At 39.6% G+C, this 27,110-nt stretch overlaps 1 protein-coding gene across 1 annotated transcript in view; it reads right to left on the minus strand.

The window, feature by feature from the left end:
- Positions 1-25,884, minus strand: part of DNAH12 (dynein axonemal heavy chain 12) — a 113,017-nt gene extending 87,133 nt beyond the window's left edge. Inside the window, exons 1-12 of the mRNA XM_044451206.1 lie at positions 25,858-25,884; positions 20,759-20,948; positions 19,848-19,923; positions 15,719-15,877; positions 14,071-14,266; positions 12,506-12,694; positions 9,856-10,012; positions 9,668-9,759; positions 6,371-6,549; positions 4,160-4,295; positions 940-1,065; positions 576-710 (exon numbers count right to left, since the gene is read on the minus strand). Coding sequence (XP_044307141.1) covers positions 576-710; positions 940-1,065; positions 4,160-4,295; positions 6,371-6,549; positions 9,668-9,759; positions 9,856-10,012; positions 12,506-12,694; positions 14,071-14,266; positions 15,719-15,877; positions 19,848-19,923; positions 20,759-20,948; positions 25,858-25,884 — 1,662 coding nt within the window. The remainder of the gene's footprint in view (positions 1-575; positions 711-939; positions 1,066-4,159; positions 4,296-6,370; positions 6,550-9,667; positions 9,760-9,855; positions 10,013-12,505; positions 12,695-14,070; positions 14,267-15,718; positions 15,878-19,847; positions 19,924-20,758; positions 20,949-25,857) is intronic.
- Between the last annotated feature and the right edge of the window lie 1,226 nt (positions 25,885-27,110).

Genomic DNA, 27,110 nt, shown 5'->3' on the forward strand with positions numbered 1-27,110 from the left:
GATTGCAGCTTAAGGGCCTTTTTGTATAGTCAGTTTGTTAGCAAATATATACACTAGTTTCTTATTGACCACAAAGGGCCAACATGTTGAAGCTATACTTCTTTGGAATGGCATCATATTCCTGGCATATCCCTAGCATTCAAGCTGCAATTTCATCAGTGGGAGAATGAAAATCTTCTTCCTGATAGGCACCCATTGCTATTGCAATGACTTCATGGAATATAGTTGCAAGATACTGCTTATTGCATCCCTTAGTAATATTCTGCACTTTGTACAGATGCCACGGATATAACTTTGGCTGCAACCCTAACCACAACCACCTGATCTTGCTGGCTGTGGCTGCCCCATCATGTCTATTAACATCATGTGCTAAGCTTTAGTGTCACCAGTCAAGCAGCCAAGTAATTCTATGATAGCTTGATGAGTAGCAATAAACTGCTTAATTTAATCAGTACACCAAATAGTCATTTAACCATTTGTTCTCTGCCAAAACATCATCACTTCATTCATCATATTAAAAATGTATGTATTGGTTCTGCAAATCACAAAACCATTTTATACCCCATAACACAGACCTGTTGCATTCGATCCAAATCAGAATATTCTGTGAATTCAAACATACGGCGAGTTTGTCTTTCTATTTCCAGTATCAGTTTCTCACGTTTGGCCAATAAGTCATTTTCCCCTTTACGTTTAGACATTTCAATAATCTGTAAGGGAGAGATGTTAACAGCACACATCTATGGTGATCAATGTTTGTCACATCATTCTCTCACAAGGAGTGACCTTGCACTGAAACAAAAGACCTCGTAGGCCCTCAGTTTACCTGTAATGTTAAACCGGACTAATAGCAAATTTCGTAAGTTCTTTAAAGCTGACTCCATAATTCAAACATTTCTCAAACACTGTAGCTATTAAAGTAAAAATGTATATACATACCTCATCATTTTCATCAAAGATAGGATTAATATTCTGAGGCCATAACAGAACAGTTGCATTCAGCGCCAAGTCTTCTGAGTCAAATAAATAAACATCTAGAAGGTAATTCATTCTCTGCTGGCATTCCTATAAAAGGGATTATTTAGAATTAGAAATAAGTTATTTAATCAGAGAATTAAAAACTAATTAAAAACAGGATTCCCCATTCCTTAGTGTCTGTACTGATGTTCTCTATCATCCAAGACCGTCACTGAATAAATAGCGGAATTAGATCTCAGGCCTGTCTACATGCTCTTTCCCCATTCGTCTTACCACAGGATAAGAACTGAACAACCAGTACGAGACCCGGCAGTGCTTCAAAGTAGGTCAGAAAAGACCCCATGTTCAAATAACCATGGGATCGTCTGTTTGACTTGTTCTTCATTGGGAGGGGTGAGGGGAGATTAGATTCATTTCTCATGTCTCTGTAGACAATTCCAGACAGAAAATGTTTATACACTGCAAGTTGGCTATCTTGTTGCTGTAAATGGGTTTACTGCTATAGTTTCACTTTAAGTGCCTCCAGATGGGAGTCAAGAATTGACACAGAAGAGCCTCAACCTTCTTAAATGGCTGTAGATGTTCTCTGAAGGGGCAGGTCATTCTAGCAACAGGTATGAAATTAGTGACAAATTGTCAGTATCAGGAGCTTGCAGTTAGCAGTTTAGAATTTGGAGGTCAGATGGGCAGTGAATTTGCTGGAGGTGAAGCAGCTTAGAAAATATGCTTCCTCATAGGGAGTTTATTCCCCTCCTCACTTGTGCTCTGTGCGTATGTATTTACAAAAAAGGAAATGAAGACGGGACACTATTAAGTCTCCAGAAATCATTCATCCAAAGGAAATGGAATGTCACAGTTATTACTGCTGGAGCTTCATGATTTGAAGTAGCGGGGTTGAGAAAGACATCTTCCTGAGACTTTGACAAACCACAGAATGTGGGGCATAGACTAGAAGGACCATTGATTTGACTCAGTAGAAGTAGCGTTATATGTGCATGTTAACTCTACCATATATAGGCTGATTGTATGCAAATAGATACCCATTTATACCAATTGTATACTCATTTACCTGGGAGTGATTCCTGTTCAATTCAGTGGGGCTTAATTTTGAAATGTATAGTTCAAATCATACTTAAAATCATACTATTTGGAAATGCTAGGGATTGAACCCGTAAAGCATGTGCTTTGTCACTGAGTTATGCCCTGCTTCTTTAATCAGTTCCATCGTGTTGCATCATTCACTGGGATTAAAGTAAAACTGTACCATACCTCATAATCACACATGAAGTTGACATGTCTCTTAGTTTTACAGTGATATGCTTCCCTTTGTTTTTATATTATCTTTATCTGCCCTCCAACTCTAACTAGGTTGTCGTTTCAATTAAAAGGACTTTTTTTAAGACAGGAGAAATTGATGCATTTAAAATATAGTCCTGGAGAAGAGATTTGTGAATACCCTGGACCCACCCCCCAAGCACACACAGACACACTTTAAGTGGATCCCAGATCAAATCAAACCAGAACTTTTCCTGGAAACCAAAATGTTGAAACTGAGTCTATTGTACTTCAGGCACATCGTAAGGAGGCAAAACTCACTGAAGAAGACAATGATGCTATGGAATTTTGATGGCAGAAGAAGGGGAAGCCCAACTATGAGATGGACTGATTCCATAATGGAAGCTACAGCCTTGAGTTTATGAGAGCTAAGCAGGGCTGTCAGATAGGGTATTTTGGAGGGTGGTCATTTGTAGAGTAGTTATAGAGACAACTTGACAACAATATTTGAATTTAACACAGCAAACATTTTAAAATCTGTTACAAAGGCAGTTCTCCCATAAGTAGGACAGGTTCTAACCCACTTACTCTGCTTCAGTCCCACTGTTCTACATGTATTTATTATGAATTAATGAGTTGAATAACTGGATATGATTAACAGTGCAAAACTATACATTTCTGATCAAAATTAAGCCCCACTGACTTGAACAGGAATCACTCCCAGGTAAATGAGTATACAATTGGTATAATTGGGTGTACATTTATATACAATCAGCCTATATATGGTAGGGTTAACCAAGGCTTAGGAAGTGAAAGATTAGAACTGTGTTCAGCAGCTGGTGAACTGTGGCTGATTGTACAGCAACATAAAGCCTTTCTACACAAGGAATTTATTATACATTTATGATTCCTTATTCACAGTAGTATGTGGCTGTTGTTGATGATTCATTTATATATTTTTTCTTGCAAGTTTTTTTTCCTCTTGTGAGGAATGAGGTAGCTTATTTAGTTCTCCTTCATTCCATTATTATCCTCACAGCAAGCCTGTGAGACGTGTTAGGTTGAATGGCTGTGACTGGCCCAATGCCACCTACTGCATAATTGGGGACTAGAACCTGGACCCAAGTCCCCAATCCAACACTCTAACCACCACATCACAATGGTGTCACATAGCAACTTCTTCTACCTGAGCCTCTCCTGTGCTTTGTAACCTTTATAGCATTTTGTGGAGAGGGATTACTTTCTGTGAATGGTTGAATAAAATTCTGCGTGGGGGGGGGGCAATTCCATTATATTACAGCACAACCCAGTGTTTGTATAATGGAAAATATAGAAAAACAGAGAAAAAAATCCTGAGGAAAACATGTTTGAAATTCTTAATCCTGCAAAGTATCTTGAAGTCTATTGCTGAAAAGTCTCAGTGAAGTGGCAGGTTCAAAGCTTCATACAAAAAAGCCCTGTGATGTGTCGGAGTGAAATACAGAGTGAAATGCTTCTGAAAAATAGAAGGATGGCAAAAGAAAGCACATAAAGAGAACTTGAGGAGAGGTGAATATTATGATGGATAAGAACTGCCAACAATGAGAAATAAAAGTCAGCTAATCCAGTCAGGGGAACATCTCTACAATGTTCCTTCATTTTCTCATGTAAAATGAAATGCAGCTGAGAATAAAATTTGAAACTGATTGGCCCGAGAAAGCTATGTTGTTAAAGGCCCGAAGCATGAACAAACTGAAAGTCATTAAAAATGTTATATCACCTGTCCCTGGGAATATTCTGCAATAAACAGATGTTAATTTTTGCATGTTCTGTCTTCCAGCATAGTAAAAGCCAATCAGCTGAACCAGTCAAAATTCCATTTCCCATTGTGTATTTAGTTAAAATACCCATCTAACATAACATTTACCTTAATCCTTTCATACAGCTTCTGGATGCCTATAGTTTTAGCCTTATCTATGTAGACTATACTTTCCATCATTTCTTCTGTTGTTTCAGGAATTTTTAAGGCACGTTCTTTAATGGTTTCAAATTCATTGCAAATCCTAAACATAATTATATCTTAGTGTCATTATAGGTGTTGCATATTTAAGGCAAAGTCTAAGAGGCTTATTGTGCAATCAGAAGTAAGTTGTATTTAATAGAACTTACCTCCAAGGAAATGTACATAGGATTACAACCCTACTTTGTTTATTCAGAGCCATAGATATTATTTTCCATGGATGAAATCCAGTGTTGCATAATAAGACTTCCACTGATACCAGGGGCATTCCCCATCCTCTTTTCCCCCTGTAGCTCCCTATGTGCTCCCAAAATCTGGTCCATAGGGTGCCCCAAATACCTGAAGATTGGGGGTGGGGCTGTGAAAGGGAGCTGGGTGGAAGGGGAATCTGCTTGATGAGAAGATGCCTTCAGTTATCAGAGTGACATGACTGGATTTTACACCATATTTCCTAGGAAAGCTAACAATTCTTTTTACAATAAGACTAGTTAAAACACCATAAAGTACAATTATTTCAATGCAGGGCTACAGTAACACTCCCCAAACCAAAGAGAACCATCCTTATTAATACTACAAATCTATAGGAAGAATAAAACAGGGATTTCTAGTCTCTGGAAGACCAAATAAAAATTGACTTTGCTAGCTTCATAAAAACAAAGCACATGGGCTTAACAGGTGAGAGAATTCCTGGGCAAATGCTACAGCTCAGACAACATGAGGGAGGCATTCCTTCAGGTAACAATGACCCCCAATCAATTGGGGCTTTAAATGATAAAGCAGCACTTTGAATTATGCTTGGAACACAATGGGTTATCAACTATTCTCCCTAGGAACAGGTGGACTTGGTTTACAGTCAACAGGCAACCCACAATTTGTTAATCATGGGTTCTTTGGCAGTCCCCTACTCACTTCTGCCCCATCCCTGGGCTCGTCTCTGAAATCCAAATCCAGAATTTTGGGTTGTAGAAGGAGAAACAATCCGTAGTTTCTTCTTGGGTTAAAACAATGGGTTGTTTCTCTTTCAACAATGTGGAGTTCCGGGTCCGGATGTCACAAAGAACAACCCAGGGTAGGTTGCCCTTGGGTTATTTAGGAAAGTAACAGGAAATGAGTGGCCAGAAGCCAACATGCTGATTTGTTACTGCACACTACCAAACAACCCATGGGTAACAAACCATGGTGTGTTCGTTGTGTGTGAAATGGATCATTCAATAGGATTTGTTATGCTAAGCTACCTCCAAAAGAGAACCTTTCTTTCCCTCCCCCCCTTTCTTCACTTCTCTTGCCTGGATTTTTGGTAAGATCTGAAATCAAGAAATCCAGTATTTCCAGATTTCCACTGTACACCTCCAGAGTGTAGAGCTATAAATAACAGGATGTATTTTAAAACATGCATTTCTACACAGCTGCAAAGGTAGGGATGCAGTTACCAGCCTTTCTGAAAGAGCAGCTTGAAACAGCAGCATGACCTCCTACTTCTCCCACAACAGCAGCACTGTGCCATGACTTGTTGGGTGTGCTCATACTATAGACTCAAATAATAAAACTCGTGTTACCATTCATACTCCTCCTCCCACAGCAACACTGTGCACTACTGTTATAAACACAGTAAATACTGAGCTGTGTCCATTGCAGCATGTGCCCCATAGTAGCAACTATATTTTAAAAACACACACACAGGCACAATACTGCATCACAAATGATAACTACTTCAGTATAAATCATGCCTGGGCAGAGGGAAACTTCCACGAGCTGTAGGGTATGATTCTAAGCCTTGACTCCCTGTTCTCTTCCACAAAAGATTTTTGCATAGTCTGCTGCATAGGGTAAAGCATTTGACCTAGAACTGATACTGCAGTTCCAGCAACTGCTTATTCCAGTGCAGGGGCAAGGTTACCACTTCATGCTAAACTAAAGACATTAAGTGACCAGTGAAGAACAAGGCAGCCAATGTCATTGTGTACAGCACTGTTAGGACCTGCTTAGGACCAGGCTCTCAGTGTGCAGCAAAGAACTTCCAGAAAAGACTAAAACTAAAAAGAGATAAATTAATAATGCTATGCACATGGCAGTATCTTACTGTAGCATAAGATGGTGTATAGCAAGAAATGTACTCACTTTTTATTTTCTTCCGTGTGATTAAATACTATTACATTCAATAATTTATTTGCAAATCTTTTTGCTTTTTCACCCAAACCTTGCTTCAAATCTTCACAGTCTAAACGCACCATTGGGAAATGAGCTACCATGGGCAAGCTCATTATTTCCTTTGAAAGGTTCAAAAATTCATCTATAAACTTAAAAAACAAAATTATATTTGTTAATTTAAGCTGCTATCTTTAAAATATTTGCATGCCTGAATAGGGCTCAAACCTATATCCAGGAACAGGTTTTACATAAGAATAGGTCCCACAAGAATGTAATGGAACTTACTCATGCACAGGGCAATTGATTTCATTTGAATTAAATTACTGATATTAATCCAGATTAAGACCGTTTAAAATGGACACTACGATGAGCTGCTAACTTGGTGGCCCTCAGGTTTGGTGGTTTTGTTATTAAATGCCAGGTTGGTTCATAGTAAGGTCTCCTTCCTCCACATTTGATTAAGGATGGCATGTATTACTGAAACTAAATGCCCACTTGGATACTTAGTTCAGCACCAACATCATATGGAGGGCATGGGATGGGGGATCACCATCGTCTATAAGGATTTTATCTCCTCCTTCAGGCTTCCTGTCTCTTTAGCAACAGGTCTTGAGTGTCTGTACTATGTGTTGAGTTCCTGAGACATATTAGGGATTCTGCTGCTGTACCACCTATTTTGCTGCCCAGCAGTCTCCATGTCTAGACTGAGAGAGACAGCCTTGCACCTGGTCTTGAGGACGTCCCTGGACACCTGTTCTGAGGTATGTCAATTTCAATGCCCAGGCTGCCTTATCTGGGGTGGCTCAGGACTTCAGGCTCCCATGATGACCATAGGGCGGTCTCATCATGTCATTGACCCAACATGTGAAAACAGCCTGGTTTTTTTGAGAGGACAGGTGGTTTGGATGCGGAAGGCTTAATTCTAGCCCCTTTGTCATAGTTGAACCAGTTCCTGGTCAGGTTTGGATTTTTGGTCACTTTCCCCCTCTGCAAAGCGTTCTGGGGAATTATCCAGTTGATATGGCTGGCACTCCTGCTGAAGCCCTTACCCCTCATGGTTTCTTGGAAAAGCTGAGGAGGGAATTCATACCTGGGCCCAGGATGTTGGCAATACTTCATTAAGAGAGTGAGTGGTCCTTAAAGGAGGCTATGATAAGACCACTCCTAAAAGAACCAGGACCAAGGGGTGGTTACCAACTATAGACCAGGTGTTAGAACAGGTTAACAGGCTGGCCAGGTTGTGTGTTGGAAGCACTGCTTTGCAGTGGTTCTGCTCCTACCTGGTTGACCAAGACAAGAAGGTGGTGCTGGGGATGCTCTGCCCCATGGTTGCTAGGACATGGTGTTCCACAGGGGTCTATACTATCCTCCATGCTCTACAACATCTACATGAAACTTCTAGGAGAGGTCATCCAGAGGTTTGGGCTGCGATCTCAGTTCTACTTCTACTTTACATCAGATCCAGGTGAGGTGGTGTTCATCCTGAACTGGTGCTTGAGCTCAACAACAGGTTGGATGAAGGCCAATAAATTTAAACTGGAAACTAATCCAGACAAGATGGAAGTACTTTTGGTGGGTGGCCAGTTGGATGGGTTGAATGGCCTATACCCTGTACTAGATTGGGTCTTGCTTCCTCTAAAGGACAGAGTTCACAGCTTGGGAGTGCTCCTGGATCCAAAACTCTCATTTGAATCCCAAGCAAACTCAGTGGCCAGGAGCATCTTCCTTCCACTGAAGCTAATTTATCAACTATGGCCCTATATTGACACACAAAGCTTAGACAGTCATGCACAACCTGGCAACACTCCCATTGGACTACTGCAATGTGCTCTATGTGAGGCTGGCCTTGAAGACAGTCTGGACACACCAAATGATTCAAAATAGGGCCACAAAACTTGTAACAAGAACTAGTTAAAGGACCCATATTACACCAGTTTTGTATCATTTACACTGACTACCAGTGGAAGACTGGGCCCAGTTTAAAGTGTTTGCACTGAGGTGGCTAGATGGGATCACTGGGGCACTGGGTGTGGGCTTAGGTGGACTCAATGGTGGAGGACAGAAGAGCCTGGAAGAATGTTGTCCATGGGGTTGTGGTGGGTTGGACATGGCTTTGCGACTAAACAGAACAGAACTTACATATAAAACCCTAAATGGCTTGGGCCCTGAGTACCAGAAGGTCCAATTATGTCCCTATCCATCCACTAAGATCAAGCCAAGAAGAAGAACCTTCTTACAGAGCCATCTCCCAGGAAGCTGAGGGGAATGGCAGCTAGAAGAAGGAACTTCTTGGTGGTTGCACCCCACCTCTGGAATAGGCCCCCCAGAGAGGTGTGCTTGGCGCCATTATTGTTATCATTTTTGCACCAGGCGAAGACATATCTTTTCTCTGGCTATTTTAATAGCTGATTGTATTTGTTATTTTGATTTTAATTAAACCATATTCTTGGCTTATAGTTCAATTTTAATTTCAAATTGTTCATCTAAAAGTTTTTAATGCAATGATTTTAATTTGTGGATTATATTTCTTTATAAATTTTGATGTTTGGTTAATGTTCTAGTATCACAGATTTTTTCAATCTTATGTTGTTTTAATTGCTCGTAAGCCACTCAGAGAGTCCAAGTATGGGTTAATGTAGTGGCATATACATTGAAATAATAAACAAACAAACAAAGTTTAATGCACACATAGTTCAAAGTACCCAGATTACCAAAGCATGAAAGGAGAACATTGTGACCTGATTTCATGATTACCTCAGCCAACCATTGCTTATTTATGGCTTATTGTGTACCCAAACCTGGAAAGCATGAATGGTGCTGTGGTTAACATATTACCGATAGCCCCAAAATAGCCCATATGTCATTTGATAACTGCACCAACAACCCTCAGATGACACAATAAACCACAGTGACTGCCTGTAGAACAGGGGTCTCAAACTCGCGGCCCGCGGGCCAATTGCCGGGAGGGGCGGGGCACGGGGGAGGGGCCCTGCGGCCTTCAAAGCGCCGGCGGCACCCGGGCCGGCCGTGGGATGAGCGGCCCACCACCACCACGGTGCTGGAATACTTGATGCAGCCCAGCCTCACACAGACTCCAGCGGCCCCCAGGTAAGTTGAGTTTGAGACCCCTGCTGTAGAAACTGCACTGCTCTTTAACACAATTACATCAAGCTCAGAATGAAGGATAGGTGTTGGATTCCAAGAGCAGCCAAGACATTTTATTTATATTGGCAGATGGATTAGCTATAAATTACACCTGAAAATTACCTCGGTATATTCATCGAAACTATGTTCCTCAGCAATAAATTTTTTAATACGGTCATCTGCAGCACCATCTACTAGCCAGCCATAACGCTCCACTGCAAGACATCAGAACAAACATATACCAGTGTAATTTCCTTCACAGTGTTGATTTAAAAACATTATCTTGAACAACCCCATCATAAAACACTTACCATAAGAATCAAAATGTGCTTTTGCACCTTTCAGATTCTCATGAATTGCTGTCCTCAGTACTGATGATGCCCATGATATCACATGCTCAGGAAGTTCAGTGTCGATATGTGTAACAGTGCTTGCACCTCCTAACCAAGAATGTATTGTCTGGACATTCTATTCAAAACACATACAAGAGTTACCCAGAATTTTTAAAGTAATAATTTCATAATACATAGCTATGTTTACATTTGTCGGACTTCTTATTGTAAATTCATAATAAAAATAAATACTTGGTTGAACTTTTAGCTTACTTTGTATAGATAAATAAATTAATATGCTCCTTATGCTTGCTTTAAACCCTTCCTTTAGTGGAAAATTTGACTGCATCACTCTCAGTAGGGTCAGCAAGGGCCTGGCCTCCAGAATCCTAGAATCTGCTCACCCAAGTGTTCCTAACCAGTTTATTTATTACAGTCACATACTAGGAGCTCATAATCATGATGTTGTATCTTTATGTAGATTATAGATGTTCTTCCTTCACTAATTACAGCTCTTACTTTTTGACTAATGTCACTATATTTGATGCCCTATGAGTTCCTAATGACTATCAAATAACATTCAACATGGACATTCCATACATAACAGAAGTAACTCTGAAATGTATTACATAAATACACTAATACATAGTTGATACAATACCCCAAAAGCAAATGAATGGCCACAAGTAATGCATCTAGTTTATAGATTTGCAGATTTAAAAATGTTAAATATTAAAATTTTCATAGATTTAAAATGTATCTCTAAACAATTTTTAAAATATGAAATGTTTGATTATAAAATACCAATGAATGAAAATGATATTTTATATTGAAATGAATCACACATGTGCATCATTTTAAATGTAAGGATTGTTAAACTTTTTAATTTTATAAATGTTGACATGTTTGAATGTTTAAATTATTTTCACATTTTTAAGTCTATAAAATTACTGATGGTCATTTGTTTGTTTTTGGAGTACACTACTTAATGTAAAATTCCATAAAGTTGGAGGAGCATTAAAATTTATTAGTTTTATTAAATGCTGTTATAGTCACTGAAGTACCTAGAAAAAATGTACACTGGAATCCAAAATACTGATATACCCCACAATGTCTGTATGCTGTATATATGTCACATTACAAATGCTCCTCTTATACGAAGAAAGGAGGAGGAGGAGGAGGAGGAGGAGAGAAAAACATATTGAAGGTGATGACCGTATTCTTTTTAATGGAGTGCAGCCCTATTCATGAAATTAATGGGAAAGTCCAGGCAGATGAGCTCCATGCACAAACTGCACCTCAAATGGCACTCTTACTGTAGCTTACAAATATAACTTAAAATTCCCACAGGGAGAACCCAGCTTCACCCTGCCTTTGTAATACATTCAACATATGTGTTTAACAGCAGTTCACATGTTAATAGAGTTTGCTACACCTTCCCCATGCTTTAGATGGATGTATTCTTTAAGCATTGCTCACAAGCTTGTTGAATTTATTTGTTGCATTTCATACTTGAACTGGCAAATTCTTTTCCTTTAACCTTTTTTGTGAGGAGGTCACAAAAGCTGGGCTGTCAAGCCAGCTTTCTTAATGCTTGTTTTGACAACTACAAGCAGTCTCGTCAGTGTGTCCCAGCGGCACCTTGCTTGTGCTTTGCAAACCCTTTTTTAAAACAAATTATTCAAGCTGCATAATTCTTAAAAGAAAAACTTGCAGAATTGTTAAGCTAGCTGTCAAAGTTTTGGGTCCCTTTAAAAGAAAAGATTGGATAATGGAGTTTTTTGACTGGGATGGGCATGTCAAAAACATCCAGTGTATTGTCAAAACACTTTATACAAGGACCCAGAGTTTTCAATCTCCTGAAAAAGACTAATAAACAGAAGGGGAAAAGGGCTGCAGCAAGTCCAAAATGGCTCAACATTGCGATCAGGAGCACAAAAACTAGTGATGGTTGCCCACAAGTGCTTGACAAAAGTTGCAAGGGTGGCAAAGGTCTGCCAAAATTAGCTTTACAGTTAATTTCCCCTATTCCATTGGCCAGGTTTGGAGACCGTAACTAATCATCAACAGAACAACCCCTGGGTTCTTGGGGAGGCTTGCTGCCCACATTCAACCACAATGGGAAAACTAGTGTAGGTTTGGATATGGGTTGTCATGAGAACCCAGTCAAAGTCTCAGAATGGCTTTAAACAGAAGTATCTTTGATACCACAGGAGCCATCCAATCAGCATTGTGCATAGCTGCTTTCTGCAACAAATTCACAGAACTAATTTCCCTTAAATGCAGCCTGGCCAGCAACAGATATTTTTGACCAAACTCTTTCCTGATTACTAGCTCCACTATCTAAGCAATGGATATTTTCATATCCCTAAACCAGGGTGAGTAACACTGAGTATCTGTAGTCTTCTACATACCTAGCATAGATTATAACAATTAAGTGAAGGCAAATCCTACTGATTTCCATAGGATGAGATATGCTTGGTTGAAATGTGTTGTAAGATTTGGGATGATCTGCACAAACGTTGAAATTTAATTCAAGTATATTGGACCTTACTAGGACTGATGTACAAGTTATTGAGCATCTACCATTCTTAAACAATGTATCAAATAATAACAAGCTGAACTGAACCTGCAGAGTTTGTGAAAGCAAAATGACTATCAACAAAATAGCATCCTCCAGATCTTGAAAGTTTGGATAAAAGTCCATTTTCTCATCATCAAAAGTCAACTCCATCTTAAACAAAGGCAGCCATCTTTGGTCATCAAAATCAAATAGTTTTACATATGCTTCAACTGTTCTTTTCAATAATTCCTTGAGCTGAAAAAAGATCACAGATAGCTTTTGTAAAATATGTCTATTTTCTTGCACAGCAAATCCTTATATACTGACATACATCTGTTATTAATAGCAGGAACATTTTCTACAACCTCAGGCTTAAAATCTGCCTGCCTAACATAATTCCTAACTAATTTGTAGAATTTTAATTATATAAAAATGTACACGCTGAAATTTGTTATAAAGTATTACATTTTAAAGCATGAACTACTGAAGTCATGTTTACTATACTTGTGTCTGTTGCTATGCCTGCTGAAAAAAATGACCGTAAGTAGTGATGTGCTGATGCTGGGAATTCTAGCATGGGTGACCTACCTTCTCACTTGTTGCAGAAATCAGATGCAGGCCAAGTCAATTATTTTTCCACAGGAAGGAAATGTGCGCAAATTGTGCAATTTGTGTAAATGTACACAATGCGCACAAATCATGGTATTTTGTGCATTTTGCACAAATCAGCCCCTGAAAAGTATGTGGTTCCAGCAAAATTTGCATAAAATTGGCCAATTTCCACAAACTGGGACAGGAGAAGCACATGAACTTTTAGCAATTACTGAAAATAACACAGAAGCCAGGTGCTTTTCCACGCCAATTTGTGCAAATTGGCCAATTTTATGCAAATTTTGTTAGAACCACGTTTTTTTGTGCTTTTACACAAATTTATTTAATATTTTTGTAATATGTAAATTGCAGCCCATTTAGAAACAGAAGTTTGTGAGATGGCTCAAATTGCACCATACTGAGTCAGAACCAGCATAAAATGGTGACATAGAATACAGAATCTCTTCCATCACCTTCTCCACATATCCCTAGCCATATGGAGCAATGGAACCATGTTCCCTCTCCCTTTGGTATGCAGCTTGTAAGTTATGCCTGCTTCTCAGCTCTCATTGCTGCAACATTTTATTTATTAATTTAAACCATTTATAGCCTGCCTATCTGCTGGAAAATTAATGGAACAAATGAAATAAAATTTTGATGCATATAAAGAAAATATTCATAACTGTTTCTAAATATTATAGTTGAATAATACATATATCCAACTATTAGTAATACTAAATTTTTTAAATAACATTAATTAGTCTTTGGAGGACAATGTCATAATTTTTTAAATCTTATTTATTTTATTCATTTTTATACTGTCCAATACACAAGGTTCTTATTTCCTTAAAAAAAATCCACTTGAGAAATCAGAACTTCCAGGTACAAAGTTTCCGACACACACACAAGTTCCTGTTTCTTCCACAAGAGCTTTCTAATACATTTCAACAAAGGGCAACTTCAAAATTATATTGGTGGTGCACACTTGAGACTCTGAATAGGCCAAGTATTTGACCATCAGTGAAATAAACAAGCTTTACCTGGTTAGACATAAGTGTAGCCACACAATTGTAGAAAGAATCAACTTTGTCGGGCTTTACACCCTCCAGTGCCTCTTTTCTGGTGAAAAGATTGATAACCCTTGGATACCATGTGTTTAATATTGTTTCTTCAGTTTTTAAGCAGCTTATAGACACATCATTCTGAAGTGTTTCACATTCAAGTGGGCCTCTTGACCTACCAAAAGAATAACAGTGATCTGAACAATGAAGTGTATTAACAAAGCCAATTATATGGCCTATAAAATGCAATCAGGTATAAAGAAGGCTTGCAGTATAATATTTATGCATTTGGCTAGCAAGCCCATATGTTATTTGAAGAAAACAACGTTCAGGAATATTAGGCATATTTGTTACCAAAAAAAGAATCATAGAAAAACCAGTGACACCAGCAACAAAATGTTACAGTGTAAAGTGTTCTGAAAGATTTCAGTCAATCAGTAATACCCTCTTCCAGATTACCTTCCTTTCTCTCCAGGTTATAACTTCTTTCTACCAACAGCAAGTATTCTGTGTCCACTTGGCATGCTCAGTCTTCTTTGACTGGGTTGTGTGACACACTGACACAACAATTCAACATTGGTTGCTACATGTAATATTTGGTCATGTTGTGTGATCCCAGTCTGATTTTTCCAGGGTTCAGAGAGACAGAGAAGCCCAACTAGCTTGTTCTAGGGATTGTTGTGCTCATGAAGGGTTGTTGTGTCATCCAAACCCAATGGCCAAGCCCATGGTGGGTAAGCCAAGTTGGCTAAAAAAAAGGTTTAAAAGGCAAAAGCTGCAGTGAGCCTGAGGTGGCTGGTGGTGGCAGCAGGGAGAAATGAAATATTTCATTCCTTCCATAGTATCCGATAGCATACCCACAGAAGAACTGAGGGGGAAGGGAGGGCTAAGGGGAAAGGAGGGCTAACAACTCATAAGGACTTGCCCTGGGTTGTTTGCACAACCACCAGGCCACTGTGCCTTATGGCCAGGGTCAGTTGCCCTGATGCAAATATACTTACTGGGCTATTTTGAGATCACCTCTTTTTCAGGATATTGTCCTAGTTATTTTGTATATCTGCAAATCTTAGAGTTTCCCATGCCTTCTGCTACCTCCCTTTTGGGTGTGAATGATGCTGTTTTACGTACATAAGTAGCCACACTCGGACAATGAGTTCACCTTTAGTATATAAGTTAATAATAGTAATAACATATCATAAGAAATAACTCATTGAGGTTGCCCTGTATCTAGAATGTTAAGAAATTAGGCTCAATTTATTTACTAAGGAGTACGTTTCAGTAATTCCATGGATATTACTTAGAAGTAAACACAGAGCATTGTTCTCTCACTGTGACAATCAGAGGAGCAATCCTATGCATGTTTAGACATAAACAAGGCCTACAACTCTCAGCATGCTCCAACCTTGTTTTCATCTAAACATACATAGAACTACACATTAGGGTGCAGCCCTATGTGCACTTTCCTGTGAGTAAGCACCATCAAGCAAAGTGGCAACTGCTTCTGAATGAACATACATAGGTTTACATTGTTAAGTGGTTCAACATAAAGCAATATAATAAAATGGTGTGCCTAATCAAATTACAAACACATTTGTATTTAGAATATTAATTCAAAAACACACGTTACCTGAAACTTGACAAATCTACTATAAGTAACTTGGAGAAGGTTTTGTAACCGATATCAAGTAAAATTCTTAGAGTTGGATGGAGAATATGTAAATTTTCAAAAATCTGTTTTCTTGCTTGTACAAAGCTTTTATGCCAAGGCCTGGAAAAGTCTAATCCTCTGGTAAAATAAATAAAATGAAGCTATTAGGCAGAAACACATACAAGAAACTTAATGCCTTTGATTAACTGATCACAGAAATACTTCCCCACCTTAAAAATCTAAACAGTTTTAAGACTTCAATTTTTCCACTTTGGAAAAAATGCTGCTCCTTACATATGATGCAATCTTATGCATGTCCTAAAACTCCCAGCATCCTAAAACTCTTCTCAGGATTCTGTCTTTTCTAAGCATCCAGTTTGAAGGGGAAAGTATTCTGGAGAACACAGTGAGGAAGACTTGAAGCCTGAATCCGCTGTTTAGGCCAGGGATTCATACACTTCAGCCAGTATTTGAGTTCTGCCATCTCAGAAGTGACCACAGCTTGTGATTGCTCCATAAAGTTACTGAGGGCACACTTTTCTTGCTGCATAAGTTTTATTTGATTTTATTAGTGAGGATTCAATGATAATCCTAATAATTTAATATTAAATATTAAATAAATGTAATAATTCAAATGATAGAAGTTGAATTTTCTCATACACACACACACACATGTTCACATTGAATAATGTTCTACCAATAAAACACTTCCAGTTTAAAAGGAATAAGCTGTACTTTGAAGTTTCCAGCAATCCTGGTACCAATTCAAGCACAAGTGCTATCCCTTTAAATTTCTGCCAACTTGCAGCCAAGGCATTTCTTCTTTTTAGCATGTCCAGTACAACTCTCTAATAAAGGAATGGGAGTACTACCATGTTTTTGAATACAGTCATTCCATTTATTTCAGCAGATTTTTGTGGGCCTTATGCAACATGAAATGATACATAATATAGACATAAGCATTGTCCTGCAAATGATATAGAAAGAGTATGTCCTGTGTGTCTAGACCTTTTCCATCCTGAAGACTGGCCTCCATTTGGGAGAAACTTTGAGAACCACATTCCTGGTGCCAATGTTATATTCATTTTGCCACAGGCAAAAACCTTTTTATTTGCTCAATATTTAAATATTTAACTAATTTTAATCTAATTATTCTCAGACACAGCTTATGTTTGTTATGTAATTTTATTTTGCTTTTTATTTTATTTATTGTAATTGATTATTATGTTGTAAGTTGTCCTGGTACATTTGAAAAGGACGGGGTAGAAACACTGTAAATAAATAAATAAATAAAAATTTAGGAGGGGCTCCTGCCATTTCCCCCCGTTCTCTTGAGACCAACATTGTGGCCTTGGAACCTTGGGGAAGTCCAATAAGTGGCCAACCTGTACCATCCAGTCACAAAACTGAAGGAAAATAAAGAACCAAGCTGTTGATACCAACATTAGGTTGATGAGTGGATTGTGTGAATGCACAGGTGACCACTCAAAGAATGGCAGTTACAGATAAGAACCTTATTTTCTTTTTCATGCTCTCTGTGCATCACTCATATAGGTGACTAGTGATCATACCCTGAGATGAGAGGGGCAGGTGTCATCAATGGAGGATCACTGACAGAACCGCTCAGACAAAGGAGCAATCCTGCCTGGCATGGACATCAAGCCAGTAATGCCAGATGAAGGTCAATGGAGTGGATCACATCTCCACTCTGCAGAGATCCCACAGTGGGATGCTGTTGTGCAGCACCTCAGACCTCGCCTTTGCCCTGGTGGAATGTGCATGGAGTCCAGCCTGTTGTCTGTGCAGGTGTTGTCCCTGTTGAACAGCAGTTCTTCAATCCTGGAGTGAACCACTTGGGAGAGGTCCAAAGCTAGGCATGGCACCAGATTGCCACTACACCAATGAGGGTCTTGGTGTCATAGTCAATGTGGTGGCAGGTGGTGTTTATCTAGTGCCTGGAGAGATGGAAGGCCTCCAATTGACACACCCTGGCCAGGTCCCTGCATACCCTACAGAAGGTACTCTACAAGGATCCCCATCTTCTCCCACAGGAAGAGCTGCTAGCATCCTATGGTGGTCTCATGGTTGGAGATGCACAATCCCAGTGCCACCAATGAATAGACCTGCATCACCATCGATTCCGCTCAGTGCCCCTCTCAGCCAAGCGTTCCTTCTGCAACTAACCCTGTGCTGACTCAACATTCACCAAATACAGTCATGGAGTTTGTAGTAAAAGGGTGATTTCCTGCTCCTGGATGCGGTACATGCTCTCCAAGTGCCATGATGTTGGTTGCAGTTGTGCGAATGCCTTCCATGATTCCTTCATGGATGTGAGGAGTGTTGGAAGGAACAGAATGGACACTGGTATGGAGTCCTCCATCCAGAGGGGTGTCAAAGAATGCATACACTGCTGGTTTGGCAAGCTCCTGTGTCCCCTGTCCCTGTGACATCACCATCTGGAGGATAAGCTTGGAGAACAGGCCTACATTTTTGAAGGGGGAATCCCAGTTCCTGGGCTGTGATGATGTTGTCTGGTGATGAGGTGAGCAGGTCATCAAATAGGGCTGAACTGGAGTTGGATGTGTAGTGCTCCAGGACCGATGATAGAGATTCCTGGCAGGATAGTAAGGTGAGGTAGGCACACTAGGTGGGGTGGGCAGCTGAGGTGCTGGAACAGGCAGCCTGCATTCCTCAGGTTGGTAGACCAGGGCTTCCCACTAAAGGAACTAGGGGCTGACAGGGCCTTTCCCCTTTTCGTAGCCATGGTAGTATAGCTGAAGCAGTGGCAGCATCCAATAAGCCTCCAAGTCAGATCAGGGCTACTCCTCCCTCAGCTGATGGCTGGAAATGCAAGATGACATGACTGAGTAGCCTGTGGTCCAAGGTGGCAAAGAGTCAGTGGCTAAACCTGTGGGTGGCATAGTACACAGTTGCTCCTGCTGCAAGGAGAACAGCACTCTCAAAGGTGATATGACATATGGGGGCGGGTCAGAGTGTGTGGTGGTGAGAATTTGATCTCCCACTTCAGAAAAGGACTGCATTCCCTCTGGTTCCACTGCTGGAATGGTCTGCGGTGTTGTCAGGACCAGTGCATACACCAGCACAGTCACAGACAAATGCTGGTGGAGAATGGTGACTAGGCTGCTTCCTGTGTTTGGCCTTCTGCATCTCAGCCACCTTTTTGGGCTTCTTGGCAGCTTTTCACACAGTGGCCTTGTCTATGCACCAAGACATAGAAACCACAGATGGAACGGGTGATGGAGCCCCCACAGCTGCCAATCGGTGGCAGGAAGATGGAGTGGCCTGAAATGTAGAAAGGGTGCACAGGTGATGCTGCTACAGCCGAGTCAACAGTCAGAAGAGCACAGTTCCAAAGTTTGGCCCAGAGCTACCCCAGTTTTTCTCAGCCTGCCCAGTGAAAGCCTGGCAGGGCATGCAGGCTTCCACACAGTGCCCATGGGAGTTAGGTAATCTCCACAGTGGAAACACTTCCTAAAGGACACCTCGAGTGCCATTGGGAAAGAGAAGAAAAATAGAGCAAGACAAAGGGATAGACTGAAAAAGAGGTGACAATAAGAGTACAGGGTTGTAAGATTATTTTTTTTAGAAAGCTAGGGATAAAGTAGGGTTTTCTAAACAAAAAAGTGAAAGAACAGAGCTAATGAACAAGTCAAGAAAGAGAATGCAATAAAGATCAAGGAAAGTCAAAGGAGAATACAAAGACCATGCACAGAGGAAAGCTGAGGCACCCACAGTGGCAGTCAGAAAAGAACTGGGAATAATGGTGGGAGCCCCTCTAAGATATACTGGGAGAGAGAGAGGAGGGGATCCTGCCAGAACAAGTCTAACTTGGAAATCTTCCCAACAGGCCTCATGCAAGAACAGAGCCCGTGTGTGTGATGCACATGGACCATGAAAAAGAACAAGCTCAAGGACACATTCCTAAACTATGGTTTACTATTAGCTCTGGACCAGATTAGTTAATGTTCATTCATATAATAGCCACAAGCAAACAGAAATGACCAGGCTGCTTCCTACTGTGTGTATTATCAACAGGGTTGATTAGATCCAACAGTGTGTATTGACAGAGGTTCAGTAGTATACTCACACAGGTTCTACTGGCAAAGGTCCCTCTTTCTCATACTCAAGCAATTTTACATCAGGCTTGACAAGAACACTTCGCACTAAAACATATTTGGAAGGTGTGACAATATTATAAATTGGGAAAGATTACTTAAAATAAGTACTTAAAAAGCTCTTTTTTATTATTTCCCATATGAATAGGATTGCTCAAATTTTTAGTTCCTCCAAAAGTGTTCATGGGAAATGGATTATATACTGCATATTAGCATAAAATATATCTATTTTAATTTAATTCATTTATTTCCAATTAGCTCTTTCTAAAGTTTCATAATTTTAATAACCAATTGTTAACATTTATTTTCTTTCTGAAAACTTATATTGACATGTGCCAGAATATGGTGCAGTGTAGAGGCTGAGGTTCAGCTTGAATTCATTTCTTGTTTCAACCATCCAGCTAGCTAGGTTGTCAGAGAAATAAAGACGTTAAATATAGCCCGGCTCATTAGGCCCTATCCAGCACAGTAGCAGCTATCCAATGCCTCTAGAAAAACCATAAGCAGGCAAGTCATGATTTCTCAGCCCCCAAACACTAAACTAACTATGATTACAATGCTGCCCTTTCTTATAGGGCTGGTTTATTGATGAGTTAATATATATAAAGTCCTATATAAATGCTAACCACTCTTAAGAATATAAACAATATATTAGCATGTTTTAACAAAATTAGAATAATTAGGAAATATCACAAAGATTTGATATTTACAAGTATCAATGTAATTTTTCCTAACTGTTAAAACAAGAATTTATATAGTGGAAAGCCAAATACATTTGGTTTATATATGAGAAAATAAATTGCTAAGGGACAGTTTGCATTATCAGTGAAGGCATGATATAAAATATAACCTAGTATAAGGTAGGACTACTAGTGCAACTTACCCATATATCTCTTCATGCTCATTTCATAATCATTTGTTACCTCAGTTAAAAGCTCTTCCACCAGTTTCTCTCTCTCTTTGCCTTCCATTAGATTCTGAGGTACCAAAGTGAGCATGGAAATTAACCACTCTTGCTGAATGGGCACCACTGGGTTACTTTCAACACATTTCTTCATAAAGAGATAGTTGGTCTGAAATGACACCGCAAGCCAAGTTAGAGAAGACCAAACATGAGATTTTCCATTGTTCAAATGACAAAGGCATGAGTTCTTGTAGTAAATTTAATTTATCCTGGCCAGAAACTTTTACAGGAAACTAGTCAAATGCTTTTTAGCCAGTTTTGGTATTCATATTAAATCCAGTAATGGAAGAGTAACAGCTCTTCTATGGTGAGCTGTCTCAAGGAAAGCGATCGCATGGGGAACAAAAGAAGCGATACAAATACACGCTGAAAGCCTCTCTCAAGTCCCTGGTTATCGACACCACCTCCTGGGAGACCCTGGCACAAGACCGATCAACATGGCGCACACTGATCCACCAAGGCTGCCAAACTTCTGAAGCCAGAAGGACAACCACAGCACAAGAGAAGCAAACACTACGTAAAGCCAGGGTTGCAAACTTTGCAACAGTGGTGCCCACACATGTCTGCCTGACATGTGGCAGAACACTCCATGCCCGTATTGGCCTTATCAGCCACCTGCGGACACACCGTGGACAACTCACAACCCGTTAGATGTCAAGGTCCTCATCGAAAACGATGGACGAACAGCATCAGTAATGGAATATAAATTAAATACATTTAATATGTTAAAATAATAGTAAAATATCAACTACAGAACAGTAATTCTCAACTGTAAAATGTATTGTTTTTGTACAGGTGCTACAAAACAGGTTATGTCCCCTATGCTGTATGAAGAGGAACATAATCAACTAAAGATGGCACTGAATCAGTAGAGAATGGTGATTACCAAGAAAACTGTCTTAGCAAAAAAAGAAAAGAACAAGTAAATACTGTTGGACAATAGTTTTCACAACCTAGTCACAAAGTTGCAAAAATGGCTAGCCTGCATAACTTGGGACCCACAAGTCTAGACACTCTTCATTACTATTGTTTGCACTTTTATGTATTTTTAAATGTCTATTCCACTTATTTCAAAAGAAAAACCAACAAAGCTAGCAAAATAGTAATAAATTCAACCAAGCTAATTGCAGGAATAATGACAGAACAGCAAAATAACAATAACATACAACAAAAACAATAACAATAGCATATTGTTAACGTATGTTAACAAACAATAACATACAAAACAACAATTTTGTAATAACAAAAATTAGAAGTCAAGCAAAACTTTCAGCACAACAGTAGAAAAATAAACCAAGTTGAACCAAGTCAAACTGTACCAACCGTCTATGGGAAAAGCCACATCTTAGGTACAATCATGTACAATCAAATACATGAATAAAAGTCCTACATCTCCTACCACTAGCACGTGAGCCAGTGGGCTGAAGAATGCTAGTAATTGTAGTAATTTTCTTGTATTTAAACATGCATGGAATTGTGACCTTAATCTGACAACAGAACAAGCTTAACTTTGGACAAGGTAGGCTTCTTAATGCAAAGAGTTCTATAGTATGCTCACTACAACTATTAAGACCTTGCTCCTGATGTTCACCTGCGGTACTACAAATAGCAAGGAACCCTAAAGTAAGCCTCTCCCCTTGATTCAAGTGCACAGACACAAGGGTGAGGATAATATCAGGAAAAAGGTAGTGTTCAATGAGATCTGGGCACAAGTCATATATGATTTTAACAGTTCAAACCCAGTTTCTTAAATGAATCATGTAAAGAAGTAGGTAATCTATGAAAATATAGCTGGAGTAATATGCTGCATCCAGCCAGTACAAGACAATAGTCAGCTGTGGTATTTTGGATGAGTTGAAATTTCTTGGATGCTTTCCAAGTACAGACTCAAGTAAAATGCTTTACATTCTAGGCTCACTATGGCCAGGCCAGTGTTTCACCGGACAAATGTGGTAAAAAGCATTCAAAAGATGCTTCCAGTTAAGGCTTTTTATTGTGTAATCACGTTGCCTCATTTTATGGGAGGACTAGCTGATGTCATCTTCAATTTGTAGTGCATCATGTTGTTTCACTGCTTCTTTGTCCTACCACACACATATGCAAACAAAAATTTTACAGAAGGGAAGGCAGGACAGTTGTACAATGTCTTCTGACCATTAGCGCCAGGAAGCTCTCTGCCTACAAATACTCCTACATACATAGCGCCAGGTACAGGAGCATTCCCAGACTTGTCACAGGCCTTAAGGAGTCTCCAACTTACAGTGACCCTATGAATGAATGTCTTCCCAAAAGTACTGTCCCTGACAGATTTGCTCAGCTCTTATAAATTCAAGGCTGTGGCTTCCTTTATGGAATTGGTTTATCTCATAATTGGTCTTTCTTTTCTTTCTTTGACTTCTAACAAACTGTCTTCTCATGATGTGTTCAAATTACAAAAGCTTCAGTTTTGCAATGTTTACTTCAATGGAAAATGCTGGCTTGATTAGATCTGGGACACACATCTTTGTTCTTCTATTGATCCGGGATATTTGCAAAGCTCTCCTCCAGCACTGTTTTGAATGCATCAATTTTCTTCACTGTCCAGCTTTCACACCCATACAGTGAATAGGAGTACAATAGTGTGGATGATCTTGGTATTGGTCACCAATGAAATATCCTTACACTTGATTATCTTTTCTAGTTCTTTCACTGCTACCTTTCCAAATCTCAGTCTTCTTCTATTTTATTTTTTGCCTGCCATCTGTTTGAATTGATGATTGAGCCACAATATGCAAAATCCTTTACAATTTCAATTTCTTCATTGTTGACATGAAAGTTGAATAATTCTTCCATAGACATGGATTTTGTTTCTTAATGTTCAGTCCTATGTTTGCACTTTCTTCTATCAATTTCATCAGGAGTCATTTCAAGTCATTGCTGCTTTCTGCTAGTATTATTAGCATATCTGGAATTATTCATGTATCTTCCATCTATTTTCATTCCTTCTTTCTCTGGTCCTAATCCAGCTTTCCTTTTGATATATTCTGTGTAAAGACTAACGGGGTCCTCAAACTTTCTCAACAGGAGGCCAGCTGAAAGGTGCCGGAGATGGGTGCAGGCCACCAAGGTGGTGCAGGCGGGGGCACGGGTTGGGGGGGCATGCATAGGCATGCACACTGTGAAGCACCGGCTTGTTCGCAAGGAGATTGTTTTGGACTCACTCTGAGAAAATGATCTCCTTGTGAGCATTTTATCTCCCTGTTAGTTTAGTCCATGGGTCCTCAAACTATGGCCTGTGGGCTAGATCCAGCCTGCCATGACCATTTATTTGGCCTGCCATAGAGGTCAGATAGTATATTCCTCTTCTTTCATGTCTGAGTGTTTCATCTTAGGGTTTTCAAGGTAAGAAAGATTAAGTTAGGACCCCAAGGGTATGGAATGGGCTTCCACGAGAGGTCGTTGAGGCCCCATTGGTGAGGGTGTTCAAAGATAGGCTGGGCATGCACATGGTGGGCATGTCGTGAGTGGAGCTGGCTGGTGCCGGAGGTCAGACTAGATGACCCGGAAGACCCCTTCTGACTCACTCTGTTTCTATGTTTCTAAGTGATTTACATTGCCTTCTTCTGCACAATACTAATCAGAGTTAACTTGAGCTTTGCTGCTGTTTTCCATAAAAGATCCTCCCCCAGGATTGCTGATTTGTTTGGGTATTTTTACCCCATCCAATACCCAGTGGGTCAATTCAAAAAGGATACATCCTTCACAGGGTCTCTGTGAAATCCTTCACCTTTAATAACGACTGCTGCCCAATAACTGTCCTTCAGGAATTTCTCTACCTCCATCACCATTAGAGATATCCATTCTCTTCTGCTTATGTGAACATTACTCCTTAAGAGGGTGGATGCATTTTATTCTGTCTTATTTTATTTATCTTAGCTTTGCCATTCTACCTTGCATGATCCTGCTAGGAGGCCAGACTAGTTGAAAGAATCTGGCCTCCTCGTGCCATTGCTCTTGGCTTCTCTGACACTCTCAACCCCTCTCACCAAATTAAGATGTGCATCCAAGAGGGGTACTCCCTGACTACTAATTTTAATAGACAATGCAATCCTATCCAACACAGTTTGTATACCTACCCATGAAAAAGTTACAATTACATGTATTTTCATTTTATCTGGATTAAATTCGTTTACCTAAACATTCCCTCACTGTCACCAGTCCATGGTTCAGATTTTCCACCCCTCCCTAAGGTCTTCTGAAAGGGATAAATTAGTGTAATCAGAATACTGATGACAGAATGGTAGATAATTTCATCCACCAGTTTCACATAGACGTTAAAAGCTCTGGGGACAAAATGGTACTTGGAATCCTTCATAAGTCCACTGCCGTGGGACAGGGCAGTAGTCTGCCATCACCATCTTCTGGAAGCTACCTTCCAGGAATAAATGGAGCCCCTCCCAGTATTTGTACTCCTGGGATTAAAGAAAGAACATAGGTTTAGTATGACTAGCATGCTACATTCAATTTCCTGGATAACAAGTGGTGCAGAAATGATCTAACACAAAGGGAAGAATTAAGCATGATCAGTAAAGTACAATAAGGAATGTCACTAGTAATTTTCTTATCAGTTAGGTAAAGAAACAACACTTGTCAGGAGATTTTTTCCACAAGAACAGGAATATTTGATCTTATTCAGTTTTAAAAAGCAAGTAGACACCATTTAAAAATGTAATATTAGAACATAATAAAAATATGATTTCTGAACTTTTTGTGGCCACCCAGACCAGGAATATGGTTTTCAAGTAAGTTTAATAAAAGTTTGGAGCTTCTATAAATTACTCAAGAATTCCACAATATGTAACATTTTTAACCAAAAAATGAGGATATTCATGTTTACATACCAAGTTCAACAAATTCATACTGTCTACACTGAAATGACTCCTAATTCCTCATATACATACTTTTAGCCAGCATTTTACTGTTAGAATCATACAAGAGCTTTGCTTCCCCCCCCATAGATACTTAAATGCTTCACTTACTCTTATTTGTTTCTGCTCACTGTTCATCTGTTGAAAAACCACAACAAAATTAATATCAAAAAAGTTGTTGTTGTTGTTGTTGTTATTTGCAGTGGTGACCAGTAAGACGGTTCATTGGTGTGACGAATGCAGTTTTCAGATGGTGGGGGGAGTTATTTCCATCAGTACCATGCTAGTGTGAACTTGCTGCCTGGCCCTGGGTTAGATCCAATGCAGGAGTAGGCTGCTGCTATCACTGCGGTTTAGTAGTACTCAGTGACTATATGATCACACCAGGCTGCCTGAGAAACTACCTGCTTCCATTGCTACCCACTAATGGTTATCAGTAACGGTTCCTCTTTCACTCTTGATGGGCCTGCAATCACAGTTAGTAGGTTCTACCAAAGACCCATCTTACGGGGACTGTAATGCTAGACTTTTAAAGCTTAATATTCTTCTTGAAATAAATGTACAAGAATGAGCAACACTATTGATACAATTTTCTATTCAAAACACTAAACTTCTATGGATTTTTTTATAGGACTCTGCCTTAGTTAAATAATCTTCTGCATCTAGGTGAGTAACGGCCTAAGCCAGAGGCTACCAGTGTTCTGCTACAGCTGCTCAACAACTGAAAATGTTGTAATGTTCTAAGCTATTTTTCAGGTCTGAAGCAGTGCGACTCATTCTGGCAGTATTGTTCTACAAAGAGACACAAGCATTTTTTTAGAATGAGAACCAAACAGGAAAGGAGAACGTACAGAGTTTCCCTGCTGTGAGTTTTCAGACCAAAGAATCTCTTCAGAAATAGTGGTGGCAGTGACACTGTTCTCCCCACAAAGTTGCCACACCCTTTTATGTCTCAGACATACTAAAAACATCTGGGGATTATGTGTTTTTATTAAAACTTGCCTCCAAAATATAGGCTCTATAGGGGTGCTAGTTTATTAGCTTGTTTACTTGCAAAGTTTAGATATAACAGCTTGGCAAGATTTCTAAAGCAGGCCTGTTGCATGGTTTTCCTACAAAAGAAGAAAGCAAGGGAGGAGTCTGGAGATTAGGTTGTGTTCAAGGGGTCACTACATAGTCACTAAGCCTGAATAACAAAGACTGTGCTGTACTACTCTAAGAAAACACTCCAATGTTATAAGCAGAGTATTATATCTTACAGTAGATTAGAAACTTACAGTAAAAGGCAATTGTGGAATGGGAGGCTTGCGTTCTTGTTTAATAAATTCTTCAATAGCTGCTGCATAGTCCGCTGTTGCTTTGTT

Source organism: Varanus komodoensis, unplaced genomic scaffold, assembly GCF_004798865.1.
Source record: "Varanus komodoensis strain SLA01 unplaced genomic scaffold, ASM479886v1 scaffold6_2, whole genome shotgun sequence".
Taxonomy (NCBI): Eukaryota; Metazoa; Chordata; class Lepidosauria; order Squamata; family Varanidae; genus Varanus; species Varanus komodoensis.